This window comes from Diprion similis, chromosome 2 (genome assembly GCF_021155765.1).
Source record: "Diprion similis isolate iyDipSimi1 chromosome 2, iyDipSimi1.1, whole genome shotgun sequence".
Taxonomy (NCBI): Eukaryota; Metazoa; Arthropoda; class Insecta; order Hymenoptera; family Diprionidae; genus Diprion; species Diprion similis.
In genome coordinates, this window is record NC_060106.1 from 5,929,539 (window position 1) to 5,948,637 (window position 19,099).

The 19,099-nt window shown below is 40.5% G+C and overlaps 1 protein-coding gene across 6 annotated transcripts in view; it reads left to right on the top strand.

Annotated features, from left to right (window-relative positions):
- LOC124410895 (ankyrin repeat domain-containing protein 6) overlaps positions 1 to 19,099 on the top strand; it is a 77,499-nt gene that overhangs the window by 3,075 nt on the left and 55,325 nt on the right. For 2 of the 6 annotated variants that reach the window (XM_046889625.1, XM_046889618.1), the window contains exon 2: positions 15,469 to 15,574. In XM_046889625.1, the coding sequence (XP_046745581.1) occupies positions 15,482 to 15,574 (93 nt within the window). In that variant the 5' untranslated portion in view covers positions 15,469 to 15,481. Of the gene's footprint in view, positions 1 to 13,911; positions 14,511 to 15,468; positions 15,575 to 19,099 lie in introns of those variants that run through there. The other 4 variants (XM_046889642.1, XM_046889607.1, XM_046889598.1 and 1 more) reach the window with 4 other exon arrangements.

Genomic DNA, 19,099 nt, shown 5'->3' on the forward strand with positions numbered 1-19,099 from the left:
AACCGCGATTGCTACTTGCTCGGCACTCTTGAGTCTGAGGAACGGGGATCCTTTGAGAGCAATTAACCATCTCTGATGCTTCAATCTACGGGGTAAATCAAACTGAGATGCCGCGTCTACCGAAACAAAACCGAAAATGGTACACCAGCCAACACACTTGTCGAAATGTCGACGGATGAAAAATTTGACTTATCGTTAGAGTTGGTATGAATTCGGCAAAACTGTCGTTAAGCCGGAAGTCGAATCTGTACCAGATATACGTCAACGAATGTCTTCAAAGACGTTGGGATCCAGACAAGCCCAATCCAAAAATTCTACGTCATGCAGAACTCGCCACAGCGAATGTAATGGAATGAAAAAAATGTCATCGTTACTACACTCAACCATGATTACTTGACTTCACTTTCTGCTGGCAATAAGTCAAAGATTGAACTGACCGTGCATTACTTGAAACGTGTCAAATTTTATGCTCTAGTGTCTAGTCGTCGTGATTGTTGCCGTATGTTTACTTAAATATTTTGTGCAAAATGTAGCATTCCATAAAACTTGAACACCACGAAATTCGATACGGGAATTACAATACCTAGTGCAGAGACTTGCACCTTCAGAGTATAACTGTCCTTCCTGCTGCGGCTGCTTCCGGGTTGTGTGTACGTGTAATATCATTGCCATTAGAGCCGTGAAAATGAGGTGAACGTTTCGCGAAGTTATATACACGGAATATGTAAATCCCACATAACGATGTCGTTTCCAGCGTCCGTTGACTTTTGCAAATAAAATCTCGAGCTCGTTCAGGACCTGCGGCTATCCGTTGCTACTTGAGTCAGGTTTGAAATAGCACAGAATCCAATTCCCAGGGCTAGGCAATTTAATATTGCTGCAGCGAAAAATTTTCTATGACTAGGTACTCTTTATTACGTTTCTGGACGTGTGCTGCACTTACGCAGGCTCAGATGAGTGGCTACATGCTCTGCACTCGAATTATATTTTGCTTTACACGATCAACCGGTGTATGTAGGTACGTTTAACTATCTAGCAAATTGGAATGGATAGTCATCTTGACTTCCATATTGAGAGTGTAGTGCTCTAACCGTGTTCACGATGCACTGTATCGCTTCAACGTGTAATCCCAAGCTTAGTTTATGACGGTTGTCATCGGACAGAGTCGATCGAACAGTAAATTTCCGCCGTTTTCGATATGTCAATGCATCTGTATTCCCCCCCAACTTACTGGGAATGAAACCCCTAGAATTTTGCACTACCATGTTTTTCGTGTCTATCTCGCGGTATAAGTTCAGCTGTATATAGTTACACAAGATATAGAGTGAAGCGATAACCAATATACAGGGGATGAGAACGGGCTGCCTATGGTCTCTTCCAGCTAATTCCATCCTGGCGTCTTAACGACGGGAAATGAATTACGGTTACACAGTTATACCGCTTTGCCTCAGTAAATAAGAAACAGCGAACCATCGCAAACACCAAGTCATGTAGTTGTTCTCTGCAGTAGGTACTATAGGTACACCAGTTTACTTGGATCACTATTTTGCTCTGTATCATAAACTTGGGAAGATCTTTCTCAGGCAAAATCAACAGCGTTAGAAACCCGTTAAGAACCGTCGACGTAAGAAAATTGAAACATTTTCCCTGAGGGTTTGTTGAAAGTGTTGTACTTGCAGTCGTAGGATATAATATGAAATCTGTCTTCATTTTTGCGCATTAATGATCGGAGGCTGATCCTTTAGCTTGTAGTCCACAGACTGCCACACATGGATTTGCACGTATTGCAGCTTTCCGGCAATGCTATGCGAAACAATTCTTGGTTTATCTCGGCACTCAGTTTGGTGCCGATTTCTAATGCCTTCGACACAACTTAGGGAAACTGGAACAGGTTCGACATTAACGATACATCCTTTTCCACTTAGGATGGACCTGGTGGCACAAGAATCGATCCTGGAACATGGCACAGCCATGGAATGGGATACAGATTCCATGCTAAAATCCACTCTATGATTCGAACCATCCACCACACTACGTTGTACAATCTGAATAACGAGAACGCGGATATCAGGCGCTATTCCTCTATGCTTATAGATTAGATGCCTGTAGATTGTGGTAGATACTACTAGACCGCACGTTTTAGATACTTTGAATTTGCGATTTTTGTATAAGCGATTGTCAAATTCAGGATTAAGAAATACTTAAATACGTACAGGCGTTTGAGAATTGCGGTTTGATAGACTTGTCATCATGCCCCTGGGCGAAGAGTCAGCTGTTGATCGATGTAAATTAAATGTACGTTCAGGTTTCTTGGTTCGCGGAACCTATAATAAAAATTAGCATATTTAAAGGCATTGGATCATGCTTGACTGATCGTACACGAGATAGATCGCCTGTGTAGTTACCTTAAAATTAATGTTATCGATCAGAAACGTACGAAGCTGCACTTTAAAGGAACGAGGGTTAATTTCACCGAATCCGTCTATATATTTTATCTATATATTCTTAGATGAAATTCTTGCGCCTGTAAACATATAGCATCTGGTGGTTTAAAATACTTCTCATTAAAGATATATGGAATTGAAATCGTTCAAACCTTTTGAATCAAGAAAATTGACTATTGCAATCAGTTACGTCATCGCAAAGTGAAGATGAAATTTTGCTTCGAAGATCGTAATCATCATCGTTTCGGTAGCACGAATCGAAAATTTGTTATTTCATTATAGATGTACTTTTATTTTTGTTTTACGATGGATCGCGTGATTGAATTACTTTCCTAATTACTATCACCTTAGAAATAAACGCACATATCATTTGCTAATTATAGTGCATCTGCCGAGTAAATAAAGAAAATTTTACAATCCCCGGAGACACGCAAGACCTGCGAGTCCTCGTCGTTGAAACGCATGAAACGATACTGGTGAGGTCATGAAACGAATAAAATTTTTATGCGGCTCTAATTGCAGGGTGCAGTGAAGTCTTAACCAAACAATTTTCTGACGATGAGCTTCTACCGATTTCTCCCGGTAATTCTAATTTCTAGATAGCGTATACTTCTCTGATTCCCTTCTCTTTGTGTCTGTCTTTAGACTTCCACATTTCTGATTTTCTGGATCTAGTTATCCCTGTGCCTGAGAATTATAAAACATTTTCTATCTTCAAAGGTTTGGAAAAGTAATGATATCAGAAAATACTTTATCCTTTTCAAAAAATCACTATAATTGGAACTGCATTCGGGTCGGTGATGGAAAAGTTGTTTATTGGTTAACGTACATTCCGCCAAAGAAGGAAACGCCCTATTACACGACTGACTGAACACTCCGTGGCCAATGGTTGGCCAAAACATCATCAAATCCCCTCTTCACGTAGCTATTCGGAATATCTATTTCTCAAACTAGTTCTCTATACGTATACCTATGATGTTGGACCCACATTTCCTGTATCTCTCCGTCTCTCTCTCTCTCTCTCTCTCTCTCACTCCCCGGTGAACTATTTTTATGAGCATTCTACTCCCTCTTCAGGCTTCGTATTCCAGAAGCGATATGATCAGTGCTTTACTTGCGGTGTGAATTGATTGACTGAATAGAGAGACCGTCGTTACGCCAACTGTCGGTAAAATTTATATTGCACTTGCGGATAATTTTTACCGGGAAAATTACAGTAATATAAAATTGAAATACCTACACTATATGTATTATACAATCTCTAATTTACTTCTCTTTAAAAGCCTCAAGTCTGGAGACGCCTGGAGACATGGTCAGAGTTGGTCTGGTAAAAAGGAAAATTATACACCAGCTGTGCGGTAGTCGTTCGATCGGAACGAGGTCTCTAAATTATTTTTACCAACAGCGTAGGGAAAAGGTGGATCGGGTCGATCAGCCTGAGGCACGCTTACAGGTATATATTTCTCTCCCAGTAACTTCTGGATGAACAAAAAGTGAAATCGAGACGTAAAAGGCTTTGGACGAACAGGCTGCAAAGGACGGCGAGCGACTTTATGGAGTTCTGTTATAGAGAAGGGTCTCGGGTTTCCGTTCCTTGGTCCTCGGCTTGCTGCAGTCATGACTTCACGTACGTACACCTACTCAAAGTGTCGTATACGGTCACGAAAGCACGCCTAGATAAAGCCATATACTAGCTCTCGATCGTGTCTCTACTCATTTACCGAATCTCTTAACGTTCCGAGTTTTATAGATTCGGTTGTCAAGTAGACCCAAACAAGGTGCATCGTGTGGTGATGAGACGCGACGATGTTCGAAGGTATATACTATCTGAAATATATTTTCGAGGTATTCCTAATCAAACAGACTGTTCTTTACAACGCTAGTAAAGCTTCTAAGCATCTTACCTATTCGATGGTTCAGTCTGTCAAACCAACGTCCAAAGTAAAAAGGTGTCCTTCAATGATCATATCGCGTTTGTTTGGTGAAGAGGGTGCAAGGATGAACAAACAGGTCGATCTGTTTTCAACGAGTCATTTTAAAATCAGATCGTTCTCGATTTTCCCGTCTGACCAGATGCTGTAATTATATAACAGAATTACAGAGGAGATGTGAAAAAAGATATACACAGACTCGGGGCTACGGATGAACGTAGGCTCTTTCGAGGAGAGAGAGAAGAAGAGACAAGAGCTCGGCCCTAGGCTTTCCTGCTTACCACGCCACGAATCAACAACCACCGTCGATCGAACGGCGCGTAATTATCTTTCACCGCGAACTCATCGCTCCGACGAGTGAAGACAAAAAGGCGTATTCAGAAAATTGCTCCGATTATGGGACGAAGTCGCGATGCATGAGCAGCTCGATCTCGATCGTCGCCTGCGCGAGATCCGTTATGTGCACATGACACGCAACCATTTATTCTTCATGATCCCATTTCAAAGATGGGCACGTCAAGCAAACGTGCAACACATGTGATGGCCACCCAGACGTGTCAACTTTCCGTTTATTTTACCGGAATGCGTTTAGGGCAATGTTTCATTGTCTCACACTCGCCTCTCGAAGAGGTAACGAGGTTGAAGCTATTTCTCTATGATTTGTTACCACCTTAAATCTTTTTCTAATTACGAAGTGGCACTTGCTCGGTACCCGCAGAAGTTACATATAGACAACTACCGAGTATTTCTGCGGTTTATAAAGCATCCGCGCAGTGTCTCTGCGTCGGTAGGGTCGGTAGGGTCAAAGAACAGTTTCAACGTGACTCTCCGTATTCAGTCGGGTTTTCTTAGACGCGTTATACACGTATTTTTATGCAAATTGGAGCACCGTAATCGGTCATTGCAGTGTAGGCGTACCGCATTCAAATGCGCCTTACACAGCACGAGAGATACCAGAAGAAGAAAAATTCACCTCGACATTGTTTACTCAGGATGTTCCTCATCAACGGTTGGCTGAGAATAATCTTGTTTAAGTAAAAAGAGAGAAATCGGCAAAACTGCTTGCGTTTTTGTTCCACATAAAACAGAAATTCGATGATAGCGTTTCGTGGGTTTTTAATTAGCGAAAATGGACTCGAGTGCTCCTCCAATTATATTGAAATAATGGTCTTTGCAATCAGTTTCGTTCAAGATCGGCCCGCCAAGGTCCGAGGCTAGAACGTAAATCGATCTAATGGACCCTTCGCGATGGGCTTCCTCTTGCTTTCCGGAAACAAGCTGCCCATTAGCTGTCTTCACGCTGACGGGTGCAGTTTGTCTTTTGCTTCGAGTACGTCTTCGTCGTTGGCTGGGTGTGATCTGTACCCGTTTGCCTATATGCTTGCCGACGCCGTGCATTCACTCCGTAGTATAAGAGGACGTGCTGCGCAAATAAAAGGCGATGTAAGGACTGGACCGATCACTATGCTCGAGGACTCTTGTAGTCCTCCTTGGACATTTTCATTTCCGCCTTTTTCCTCGAAAGGTGTTTCGATAACGTTCGAAATCATTTCGTAATCTCCGAAATTACACTGAAATCAGTAGTATTAATATAAATCATGAGAAATCACTTAACCAAAGTAAAATTTATTCTTCAAGTAATCAATTTAAAAATGTAAGTACTCACGAAATACGTAATCATGGTATGAATTTTTTCCCCGTTGAAACACCCCTTCTTTTTCCTCCCTTTCCTCGTGATCGTTTTCTTCTGCGAAAGACATATTCCGTTTTCAATTTATCTCGCGTTTAACAGAGGCTGTCTGAACGACCTCTAAGGACTACTCGGCAAGGTGACGGATTTAATTATCAATTTACCGACGGTTAGAGACCCAGTGATCGCTCCTGACCATGCGGTTAAGTTAATAACGAACGTCGACGACGTCGAGACGCGTTGCGGAATGGCTATAACGAACTCTGATACTTAACAATTACCCGCCATGAAAGAGACCAAGGGCGTGTACTGCAGATTTCGTGATTCTCTTACGTTGAGGGAGACAGGATTCAGTACTGACGTTGAACACGAGAAGAAATCATTTGAATCACTTAAACGCGATGCACGTGTGCTCCCTCTGGCACGTCTGCAGGGGCACACATGGGGTCCCTCCGCGTGGTTACATACGTAATATTATACCTTCAGGTCTGTTCGACAGTGAGCATATATGAACAGTATAATAATTGTGGTCCATTCCAGTTCGGTTCCCGCTTCTGGAATTATTCTACCGGTCTATTGGGGTTCTAGGTCGACAATTATTGGCTTTGAAAACCTGCGATCCTGCGTCCTGTATAAGCGGTAACTCTTCCGAGTTCCACGTTACCTTAAGTTTCCCTGCCTCTCGTGAACAACGTCTTGAAAGAGTTCAGGTGGCCACTGTAGAGACCATGGTGAACCGTTTTTTTCATCCTCAACTCCTTGAATACTTTCTCCTCAAATTTGTTATACACTTGAATAATCGGGCAGAGCTTTCGGACCTCATATCATCGCTTATGGAATTGTGTTGTGAATGGTTCCGTTAACGTAAACTTTTCTCCCCACTCGTTGGCTTGTGGATGAATTTGAAGCTGCGAGTCCTCGTGGTTGTTGAACTATTAATTATCTACATGCTGGTTCTACTGTATCAAAATATGCCACCAGATCTTCAGTCAAATCGTTAATGGATTCCATTAAGCTATGCAGGTCTGGATCCAAGGATATCACCTGGATTACTTTAAAACATGCTTCAAAGGAATTTAGATTAGGTGCGGTAAACATGGATTGTACCGGAAGACGAATTAGATAATTAATGAAAGACATTATTAGCTTCGACTGTTTTTTGCCTCATCTCTAATCACGGTAATCAGCGAACTTTGGTCAATTATTTCCGACATCGCAATAATCGAATAGTGAGTGAAGTACTTCCTGAGCGTTTCCTGTATTCTCCATCGCTCATAGGTCCCGAGAATGGTTTCCTGCATGTGCAAAGTGCACCAAAGTGCGTGCGCAACTAGTGATTGCTGAGTGGTAATCCATGCACAACAGCGATCAGTTGAACTGTGAAAAATAGCATTCATTATTGATAACCCAACTATAGGTACAATTAAAGGATTTATTATGCGCAATGCGTTGAGTTCATGCAACAGCCTCTCGAGTCTTACATGTGTGTAGAACACAAGCTCACGTTGATAAATCCAAAGCAATTTGTTCAGTGAGTCGTAATTGAATTAATCTGTATGAAATGAACGTAAAAGAAAGAAAAGTCTGCTCATGTGCGTGCAGCTTGAGACTCGAAACGTGTGCATAATAAGTTCGAATCCTTGACTCGATGTTTCGCGACTTTTTGTCTCATTTGTGCGTTAAAGTGACTCGATACTGATTCTGAGACGAGGTAATTAATTCTACACTTCAAGCGTTGTCAAATGAACATTATAAATCTGACGCTGCAACGTTGATTCCGTAAAATTCGTACAATCTTCAGAGTTGGTTTTGTATGAAGTACCTAAATGGATTGTCCAGCCTAAAACAGTTAACTAGTTATATATTCTTTCAATCTCTTCTCTGAAGAGCATGGGATCAAAATTCTTACATGCAAAGAAGTTTGTGACTATATGCCCGTATTGAGTCACAAATTTTCTTCCTAACGAGCAGGTTAGAAATCCTAATAGCTCAATACTTTTTTCTGAATAAAGTTCACGCCAGAAGGCTGCAGTTGACTACAAACAGGTGAAGACGAAATGATTGAGACTTAGAATCAGCGCGATATATAATCACAATAATGCTGTATAAATCAAGAAACTTGCTAAGCAACGATGGCATCGTAAGAAGTCATTGTCAGGTTGAATGATGGAAAAGAAAATGCTTCGATACGAATGTATGCTCCATGGATTTGAGTGACGGATTACTGGTGGTAACTAGTGGGAGATATATGGCTGCTAAGAAGGACTCTGGTATATCGACTGGGTCATGATTAGATGTTGGTCAGCTATATATACACCTGGAATAATGTAGTCTGCTATAATAAGACAACTAAAGCCATGCGTACGTTTATTTTAAATGCTAAACCGAACCCTGAGACCGGTTGGGAGGATTTTATTTCACCGGGCGCGGTGTGTAATATCCGCGAGCATCACGTCGGAAAGTTTTCTTCAAATATAGCATCCACTACGTGCGCCACGGCGGTCTTTAATGTTAATAGAACTGGTCGTTTCTCCGTCTCTAACCATGCATGTAAATTTCTTTTAACAGGCGTGATCTCGCTGCGTATGAATCGGCAATGGCTTAATTAGCAGTCAAGGAAGTGTCCTAAGGTAGGATCTTCTTCTTCCTCTCCAGCTATGACAATACTTACAAATATCATTGAATACGATGGGTCAAAATGCACAGAATAATCGTTTTAAGAACGATAAACCGCGTCGCATGTAGAAACAGAGTAACAATCATACGGATCTATAGGACGAGCCAGTCAAAGTTTCTTTGGGCTATGCAAGTCAGCTTTAATTTTTGTTAAAAGATCTGCTGCATTGGCAATCTCCTATATGGGAATCGCGAAATACTCTTTTTCACTCTTCTGTACTTTCTAAAAGAGAGCATGCATCCAGTGTGCAAGAATTACTGACAATTTTTGGTGCCCATAAATTGCGGTAGGAGATTCATGACTAAGCTAGTTGCGCCAAGCGTGGCGAGGAAGAAATTTGCAACTCGCGCTTATCGCGAACTCAGGGAAAAAGCAGATGGCAAATGCCCGTGGGATTTTGCCAGGCGCGATTATACAGCTTAGTCGATTTCCTCAGAGTGTAAAAGCGAGGATCTCCGCACGGCCGCATCTCGTCTTCGGTTGTTAACCGAGGAGGCTGAAGGGAATGCGTATCCATAGGGAAGTCGTGTAGCCAAGCACGTTCGAGATCAGGTTGAGTGGATAATTGTCAGGAATCTACGACGGGGTCCATTTGCCGGGGATTCCTACTGGCATGATTCTTGGTATTTTGGTATTTCTCTCCTTACAGATGCCAATCGCAAGCTTCGTTTCCTCCGCATCAGCATATCGTCGTGAAGGAAAATTCTAGACGATGAATAGGCCGGACAATTTCACTGCAGCGATTCTCAATTCTCATTGTTTTAACAACCATGAGGTTTATGAGCGATATCAAAAGTGTTCCTATAGGGAACGAATTTATTGTTAATCACTAAGTCCAGTCAAACAATCTAGAAAATGTAAATTACTCGATGCTGAAGGGTATTGTACTCTTGAAAGTGGTGCTTAGCCATTTGGGTGAACATTAATTTCCAACCCATACTTCTCACTCCTGGGATCAATAGATAATGACGAAAATACCGTGTGTGAATTATATTAGATTTTTAGCTTGATTGAAAACTGTGTCGAAATCGATTTGATATTGAAAAAGAAAAATGTTACTGTATTGTAACATGTAGCCGCAATTTTTCTCCGATTCATTTTTTATTCGATAACGTGTACATGAGTATGCAAAAAGAAGCGCAGCTCTCCAACAACGACGGGGCCCATTTTGCGTGATATGTGAAAAAATTTTCTTTTTAGTTAAAGAAAATTCATACAAAGTTACAAATTTTTCGAAAACGTAGTTTTTACGAAATATCGATCTTTGTGCGTTTTTCGCTGGAAACGATGACTTACGATTCACAGAAAATTTTGAAAAAATTATTTTATACCAATTCAGAAAAGACCACAATTTTTTCTCTCTTACAACTTTTTCCCAAATTCTGACCTGCAATAAGGTTATATACCCGGCAACATGACAGGTTGAAGAATTGAATGATAAACGACCGAATGGAGATCCTTGTTAATTGTATCGGAGCTTAATAAGCTCTAGAATTTTACCGATGTCTTACATTCATAATTACGATTTTATCGAAAACGATAGCACGCGGATTTCGAATTGGTATGTATAACGACAACGGTCGAGATAGGCTCCAAATGAGGCGAAATATTTTATCCACCAGCCGCAGAGGCAGCCAGTATCTGACACTGCGATTTTGAACCGTAATTAGAAATTCATAACGACTTCTGTTGGTACTCGGCAGGATTTTTAAGTACTGTTTCGCAATATGCCGACTGACTGTGAATCACTTGATTTTACTACCTTAGCAGCCTTGTGCAGCTCTTCTTCTCGTCGACAATACATGCTAATTGCATTTACGATCCAGCCGTAAGTATTTATTTAGAATTTATGTCAGATTATCATAGGCATGTAAAAGTCATATCGGATCTGAGCGTCTCAACCGTAATTGGTGCGTATTCCTATGGAGTCGATTTTCGATTTCCAAGAATATCATTCCCCCACAAGCCCGTGATAGCCAGCCTTATAAGCAGCGAGTAAAGTTCGAACAGAATCCATGCAGGTATGAATTCATTCTGTGAACATTGAAATCTGAATTCTGAACGATCGAATAGCACGTTTATGCCGCGCTCTGGCATCCAGAGACCGGTTTATAAATCTCAGCAGCGTTTCTTAGCATTGAATGGAAGAAGCCAGAGAACGGAGCAAGCGGAATGTGTTATACGTACGAAGGGCGTACGCATGTGTAGTTACTTTATCGACTTGACTTTTATTCAACATCCAACGATATGCCTCCGAAAGGCGAACTCCACGCGTGCATTAAGAAAGGTTCTTCGGGGCTTTCTCGGGTCGCAGTTGCAGCCTCTCCGTCGATTCTCCTTTTGATCAAGACGTCACCTTATACCGGACCGAAAGCGGTGCGTGTGCCACCGAAGAGCCAGACGTGTGGGTATAACGTGCTTATACTCACATGTGCCTACATAAAGATCCTCCAGAGAAATGCACCTTGGCTCTTGGCTATATTCCATTTCGACGTTGGATTTTAGGCATGACCGGGAACAAGACGGGCTACGACTGTATTCCACAGATTTTACGGACCTGTTCAAACGCCTTTTCGGTTAATTGGAAAGCCACGATCGTTATCTCCGTGGATAATTTATAAAGGATTCTCCGAGGCGAGGGTTCCTTGATTCGAACTCACTCTTGACCCAAGACTTGTCTCTGCACTTTAACTTGAATCCACCTTAGACAACCCGAATATAAAGTTGTCAAAAAGACGTGCAAAGGATGATTCATGCGCCACTTTTTAACGTCTCTGATTGTCAGGCCCAAAGGACATCTTTTTGACGACTTCAAGTATTCTGCTGTCTACGACATGACGAAGAACCTCGTCAATATTTTGTTCGCAGTATCGTCCGTGACGAAGACGTGTAATTAGATGGAACCATTAGGTCATATTATTATTATGTTAACCGTTGAATAAAAATGACAATGAACAGATTAATTAATTACAGCATTGGACTTTCTGCAATACCATGACAAGTACTAGTCGCCGGAAGAAATATTACACCCTGGAACCAAAGCCGCAATTAAAATGTCGACCGATACTCACCGCGCAAAGATTGATTGTGCCTATAACTATAGCCCTGCAATTTTTGTTGCAGTCTCTGCACATCGGTGCATAATTTAGAGTCGTATCACACGACGTTCGTATATGTGAAAAGATTTCAGCACCGTTTTTAAGAAGCTGCTCAAAACGGCCTCTGGAAATTGAGCTTTATTCAATCTTGGCAAAGTATTTTATAGAACGGTGATCGGTTCGAGGGGTAATTTCTGCTCGATTCAATCGTTTCGCAGGCTTACTCGATGCAACGGACTAAAGCTTGCCGAATGCCTCGACAAGCGATATTGAAACATCGCGAATTCCTCGTGCATGCACTTTATCCAGAATCTTTATGACCGCAAAATACAGCTAGCAGAAACATAGTAATCAATGAAAGTAGGTAGTTTAAAAAAATGGGGCCTGCTCGTAATGGTAGCACATAAACAGGCAACGTATGATTCTGCGTTATAATATTTTGTATTACGCAAGGCTTTACGACGAAAGATTTTTTCGCCGATTTTAATATACCCTGAACGGTTCCTTTGCCGCGTTGAAATCCCAATTTGGCATTATTATATCCAATGAAATTCAATAACCGATATTTATTTACTGGACTATAGCAAACCAGTGAACTTTTCTCAGTGACTCTCGTCGCAACTTCAAAATCGCAATTCTGAGCATTTTACTTTGAAAATAGAATCACTAATCTATATACAGTTATATTTTTTACAACGTTTTTGTATTTTTAATTACTGACGTCCGTCTCGATTATTCGAGTCGAAAAAAATCGTCGAGTATGAATTAAGCTGAAGGTATATCTCCGTCAGGTCATTTAAAAGTTGTAATTATTAATTACGAGAACGACGTGTCTCAATTACGGTATATCGTAATAACATATTTGAGCATCGTCGATAAATGCACCTGTCGACCTGTTGCGTATACGCATAATTTTTTATTGTGTACAGATCCCGCGGGTGAATTCTCAAGCTCCTGTAATTACGTATGAAATTTATAAGGTAGGCAGAAGCAGACGGAATTGAGCTTCTGAGACACGACCCCACACGTGAAAACTCACATCAAGATAATATCGATCGCTTTTCAACCCACACGATGTTGATTGATTCGACCTTCACTTACGAAGACCGGAAGTCAGGCCAGCTTGTTCATTCGGATAGAACGTCTCCACGTATAAACAGATACAACTCGTTGCACAACGAACCGTCACATCCGAATGCCAGGATGAAGAATGAGGCAATTCAATTTTTAAACCATGGTCACGTGTACTGCAAAGGTATTTGCAGGAAGGATGTGGCCGGATTGGGTGCGTCCCTCGCCTCTCAAGTTTTGACCTATAAATTCAGTCATACTCGCCGAGTTATCTGCTCAGCATCTTCTTCGTCGCTGTTCTCCGGTCGAAAACAATATCGCAGTTCGTGTTTCGCGAATCTCCGAACGTTTCTCGGTATGCAGGAAAGAAGTTTGAAAAAATATCCGATATTAACGTTGCACAGTTTTGCGGAGTTTGGTTATTGAGAATAACAAATTACAGATCTAGATGATTTATGGAAAATACTAGGGAATTTATCTAACGTCATTGAAAGACGTTGATAGATCTTGTTCGGTATTTGTGTAAAAAAAAAGTTCCGAAAGTGCCTAATTCCGAATTATTTTGTGGCGAATAGTAGTTATATTGTAGAATAGAGTTTCGATAGAGTAAAATTCCGAAAATTAAAATATACTTATACAGCGTAGTTTGCTCAAAGAGTTAGTGTAAAAAATGACATAAACTGAAAATCAGAATTACCAAGATTCTGAACGTAAAAATATCAAAAATCCAAAACAAAGAGGTGAAATTTCACTAAAACATTCACAGAACTAAAAATCTTCGATCATTTAACATTACGTTGTTTCGGATTTTTAAATTTTCTCATTTTCACACTTTAGTAACTTTGACTTCTCGAATTTATGCCCTTTCGGCATTGTGTGCTTTCGTGATCTTGCCATTTCCTTACTTAAAGTTCCGCCACCAAAAAACTCGGAATTTGGCGCTTTCGTAACATTTCAACCCCGTCCAAGAAGTCGAACTAATTACAGTCGGACTTCAAACTCCAGGATTGAAATCTTCAACTCACCGTGTTTTCTATACGGCTATCTGTAATTGTTTTTCGCCGAGTTATTCAGGTCTCCTTAGTTTAGCCAGATCGATCGCTACTCCAGCTCGTAAGTCAGAGACGATGAACGCGGAACAAATGGATAAAAAAAAAAGCTTTCCTATCCGAGGATCTCTAATTAAACGATTTCTTACTCCTTTCCTAGTCTCCAAAGGTGTGCAACCGCAGATCCAACCGATAATTCACAACTTTTTTTGCGCTGGCTTGATCCTTCTTCGTCTTTTAAGCCTCTGCGGTATCTAATGCAGCTTCCTAAGTCAACTGCACTCCTCGAAGTCCCGCAGTTAATTGCTTGTTAAGTGTAATTCCGTTGGTGGTCGACTACAGATGTAGAAATCGCATTTTTTTATCTCTGTGAAAATACTCAACTATCGCGAGTGAACTTTATCCCTACCTGTGGAGCACTGCGGCGATGCCAATTTTCCCATTTAAGTGCACTTGGGAAAAATTATAGTGCGATGCCTAAGACGAGGTCGGAGGTCTTGCTGGATATGTTCGGCCACGCTGATGGCGGCATTACACGTGCTTACGAGTTGTAAGTAGCCGTTATAATTCCTCGTAAAATCATCATATATCATCTACTCGTTCCGGCTCTCCTGTGTTCGAGTCTCGCATTATTTATACCGCGGTTTAAAGTAGCGTTAAGAAAATATCGACTTTAGTGGGGTATAAGAATTAGTATTACCGTAGTTTTTTCAAGCCGCGCCGTTACTCTCGCCTTGGGATAATAATTAACAAACATTTTCTTCTTGCGTTGAAAATCGTCAGAATCCACGCGAAACTGAATTATCAGTGCTTTGAAATGAATTTTTTATCACGTTCTACAGTCTGAGTAAATTTAAAAAATTACACGTTATTAGAATCGAGTGAAAACTGTTTCTATCTTTCAATTAAATATGGTAAAAATATTGTAAATCGTTTGATTTTCCACTCAAATTTACCGTCCAAAGGATGTAATTATTATTCATAATATATTTCTTTCGAAAAAATTTTACCCTTAGAATCTGATTGTAAGCAGCCGCCCTCCAAAAATCTTTGCTCAATTCTTTCCAACAACAATAATAAATGAATTTCTTTCCACCTAATATAATAAAATTGATGTGTAAATTCGGTGACAATCTAAGACTGCGAGTCCATTCTTGGAGCTGCGAGACACGGCCGTTAGAAACGAACTCTGCGTTAGAAAATAATAAAACACTGTCCCCGAGCAAAGAATGATAATTTTTAAGTCGACGTGACTCCGACGATGCTATTGTCTCAGAGACAATGGACCGTGTATCATTGTCCTGTTTTACACGGGTCCATAAGGCGCAGACATCAGGCGAGTAACCGAGAAACGAAATCTCAGGACGTGACGGATCCGTCAGTCGGCCGCCGTAATTGTTTCACAGTTCAAATATTGGGTCTATTTTAATTGTTACACATGTATATTGTTGCTGAAAATTACCCCACATTGTGTCTCCTCATTTCCTTTTTATCTTCCTATGTTTCAGATGCGTGGCAGGAATGGCGGAGAAGGTGCGCGAGGCGTCTGTTCGTGGCGACGCCCAGCGTCTTGCTCGCCTCCTCGACGACGCCGTCAAACCACTTCCCGATGAGGTCAGTTTCTTCACTCACACCTCTCTCTCTTTTTCCTAGCTATTGTATTTCCGCTTCACTCACGCATTCCGGCTCTTGTTGTAAACCATGTATCAAGACTGAATTCGTGCAGCGTAAACCCGCGGAAGTAAAGTAGACTTTTTGAGAGAAATGGCAATTGAAGAGGACTCTAGAGCAGCTGATTGATGCAAATCCACTTTTCAATACGTCAAATTTTTCTATCAAGGGTTCAAAAAGAAAGAATCAGCGAGTTTTATGATCAACTAATCGAGATCGTAGGGAGTTGATCAGATGCTTGTCACGTGTTCGTTTAAAATTACACTGATGCATTAGGCATCTATATATATATATATATATATATACAAGCGAGGATTCCGTATAAACGACTGCATGCATGAGAAAAAGAATTTTCAGGTAATATTTGTGAGCGAGGGGGCAGAGGTATGAATTTTAATGAGGAAATGAAATGACTTATTCGTCGATTTTGTACGGCTGTTAAAACAATTTTTTATCCTTAGGAATATATGCAGGCACACATATGGGTATGCACTTTAAAAGACCTTTATATCTATAAATTATGGCGATGAATGGTATGCATTAATGTATACACATATTCATATACGAGAACTATCGATATTTCTCAAATTACCGAAACACTTAATCAGCCACTTACCGTGTCGACGGATCTTTCCACAAGGCTTATTCGTATAATAATGCACCGCATGCAGGTGAATATTTTAGTCATAGACGAAATTAGTTTAGCCTAGGCTGCGTGTCATGTATACATATAGCTTTAGAAAAGTGTATTATAAGCGCGGAGAAACTTTGGCGCCCGTAATAACTGCAGATTCGGTCTATAAGCCGATGTTTAAATCGTTCAAATTATTACGAGTCCCGTATAAGTCTAAGAGGATTAACTCACTGTGATAAAACGTCTAAGTGATCTTAAGCCAGAGACAATGGTGTCTTCTTACAATGGACCACACCTCTAACTCTATTTATTTCCACATCAATATTCCGAATAAAGATACTTACCGCATAGCATCATCTGATACCCCACGAAAATTTTTTTCCATCAACTTTTGCATCGGAGCATTTCTTAACTCGAAAGAAAGCCTGCAACTTCAAGTTTTATACTATCGATTGATGAAATTTCATGTGTCCAAATTATTTGGATGAAATAGATGATCAGAAAATAGGTAATTTGTTGTTATAAATTATCCAAATAACAAGTTTTTAGGGTTATAATCATCTCGTAGACAATTGGCGAAGAATTTCAGCTCTGAGTAAGAATGCCAATTCAATAAAATTCTAAGATAAGAATTAAAAAAGGCTATAATCGCCACTTTCGATTCTATAAAACCCTTTAAACCATATGCTCCGGCAACTACTTGCCATGTACAGAGGATCGTTAAGCGATCTCAGGAGCAACTGGTGTCGGCCGTCTAGGTATTACCCTTAAACATTGCGATTAGATACCAAGCCGTGTGGAAAGGCTTCTCACACGCAGCTGGTAGCTTTGATCGCGACTGACACCGTGACACCAACCATTGGTTGGGCGAGTGGATACAGCCGTGTCCGTAATCCGTGTACGTAGCTGGCACGTTACATAGCCGCAGGTAATGCCTATCAAGTTTCCAAGGTGATTCCGTCTTCCAGGCTGAAGTAGTTCTTCCGTTTTGCGTCTCTAACGACGCCGAATACGAAACTGGCAGAAATACTCAGAGTGAAAAAGTCGCGGACTTTTTTCATGTAGTGATAAACAAAAGCAACCGATTTTGCCGGGATTGTAGCAAAAAATCACAAACGAACGAACATCAGAACGCGAAAAAGTTTCGACAGACTGCGATAAGCCTTTATTTTAATACATCGAAGTGGTACGAAACAAGGATTACAACGAAATACTGCTTTTATTGATAAATACAACAACGTTTTTCGAATAATATTTTACAAGTAAAACACGTCACAGTACGATAACTGGAAATATCGTGACAAAAATATCTAATATCGTTGTCAAGTTATTATAACATTTTTGGAAAATAAAATGTCCAATAAAAAGTCAAAGCTAGCATGTCGATGTTTTTCTAGTAAGAGTTAGAAAAAAAAAAAAAAAAAAACATGTCGTTAACTACCTGCTGAAATTGAATCCGTTGTTTCAACCATATTTCCTGTTTCCTTAATAATATTTCGAGCTTTGCGATTGAAAAATTTTTAAATCTGTTGAAATATTTGTTCGCTTAATCGGCCATGTTGCGCTATTCCTCTCATTCCGTAACTGTGGTGAAAGACTGAGTTATCGATTGGACCAAGGTGTGAACACGGTATTCATACATCAGTGGCTGCTCATTATAACTGCGTGATTTCAACGTAGATAATTCCGATTAAGTGTACGCTTGTACATACAAATACCATTCATAAATTATTACACCAGCGGTACTTGCTTTTATCTAATAATGGCGCAACGTACAGTGCCGACAATCGTTACCGACTTCAAGCTACCTTTATTGTTAATTACAGTCGTTCGCGACACGTTTAACATACTTAAATTTAATTTAACTTAACAATTGCACATAATCATTTCTGCCTATCTCAGAAAGCTTCATTCTCGGTATAAAATTTTCGAGGATAGATGCAATAATTCGCTCGTATTTACGCGAATTCCAGACAATTTGTATTTGAGTCACAAATACTATGAAATTTTCTGCAACATTTTCACGAGGAAATTTGCTACGTGTTGACGCTTTCCCGGTTAAGACAAAAAAAAAAACTTGAATTCAAATTTATAGCCAGTGGTTTACGAAATGCGGCAGTTTGCTTATAACAAATCGGAAGCGAGGAAACAATTGTGAATATTGAACACCGAACCGGGCATAGAAGCCTTCCGGATGTGCTTTTGTTGCCTGTCACGCACATACGGTTACTTCCTGCCCGGCTCACATACCGATAGATTCTCGGCACGTGTGTTTCGACATTATTCTGTTCGAGCTGTATGTGGATACGAAAAAGTTCTCCACACACGCGGTGTATTTTCATTAAATAGGTGGAGCTTAGAGTGATTATAATAAATTTTTATCTTCTATAAGGATAGCTCGGTATTAGCTACGTAAACGTTGTCTTTTTTGGTTAGTAAATCAATTAGTGAGATCGTTAATCAATTTCATGGGTCGTTGATTGGTTACTCCAGTTAACGAATAAATCAATAACGCGAGCTGCAAGGCTCGAGGTAGCAATTAGCGGACGTCAACGGTTCAACGGTGATAAAACGAAACGACTTTTAGAGTGAAAACCGACTTTATCTAATCACAGAATTTCATCTGGTGAGATTAAGACCACACAAATGAGAATCGGAAAATCGAGCACACGCGGTGGTACAAGAATCTCTGGAGCAGGGTCGTCTGCTCTCGATTATTCACGCGTTAATTATAATTATTTCCTCGTTAATAGATCTGACTTAATTAATCCACCCGTACAGAGCAGATGCATGGTAAAGAGCGTTTTTCTCTACCTCGCTCGTGATAAAATAAA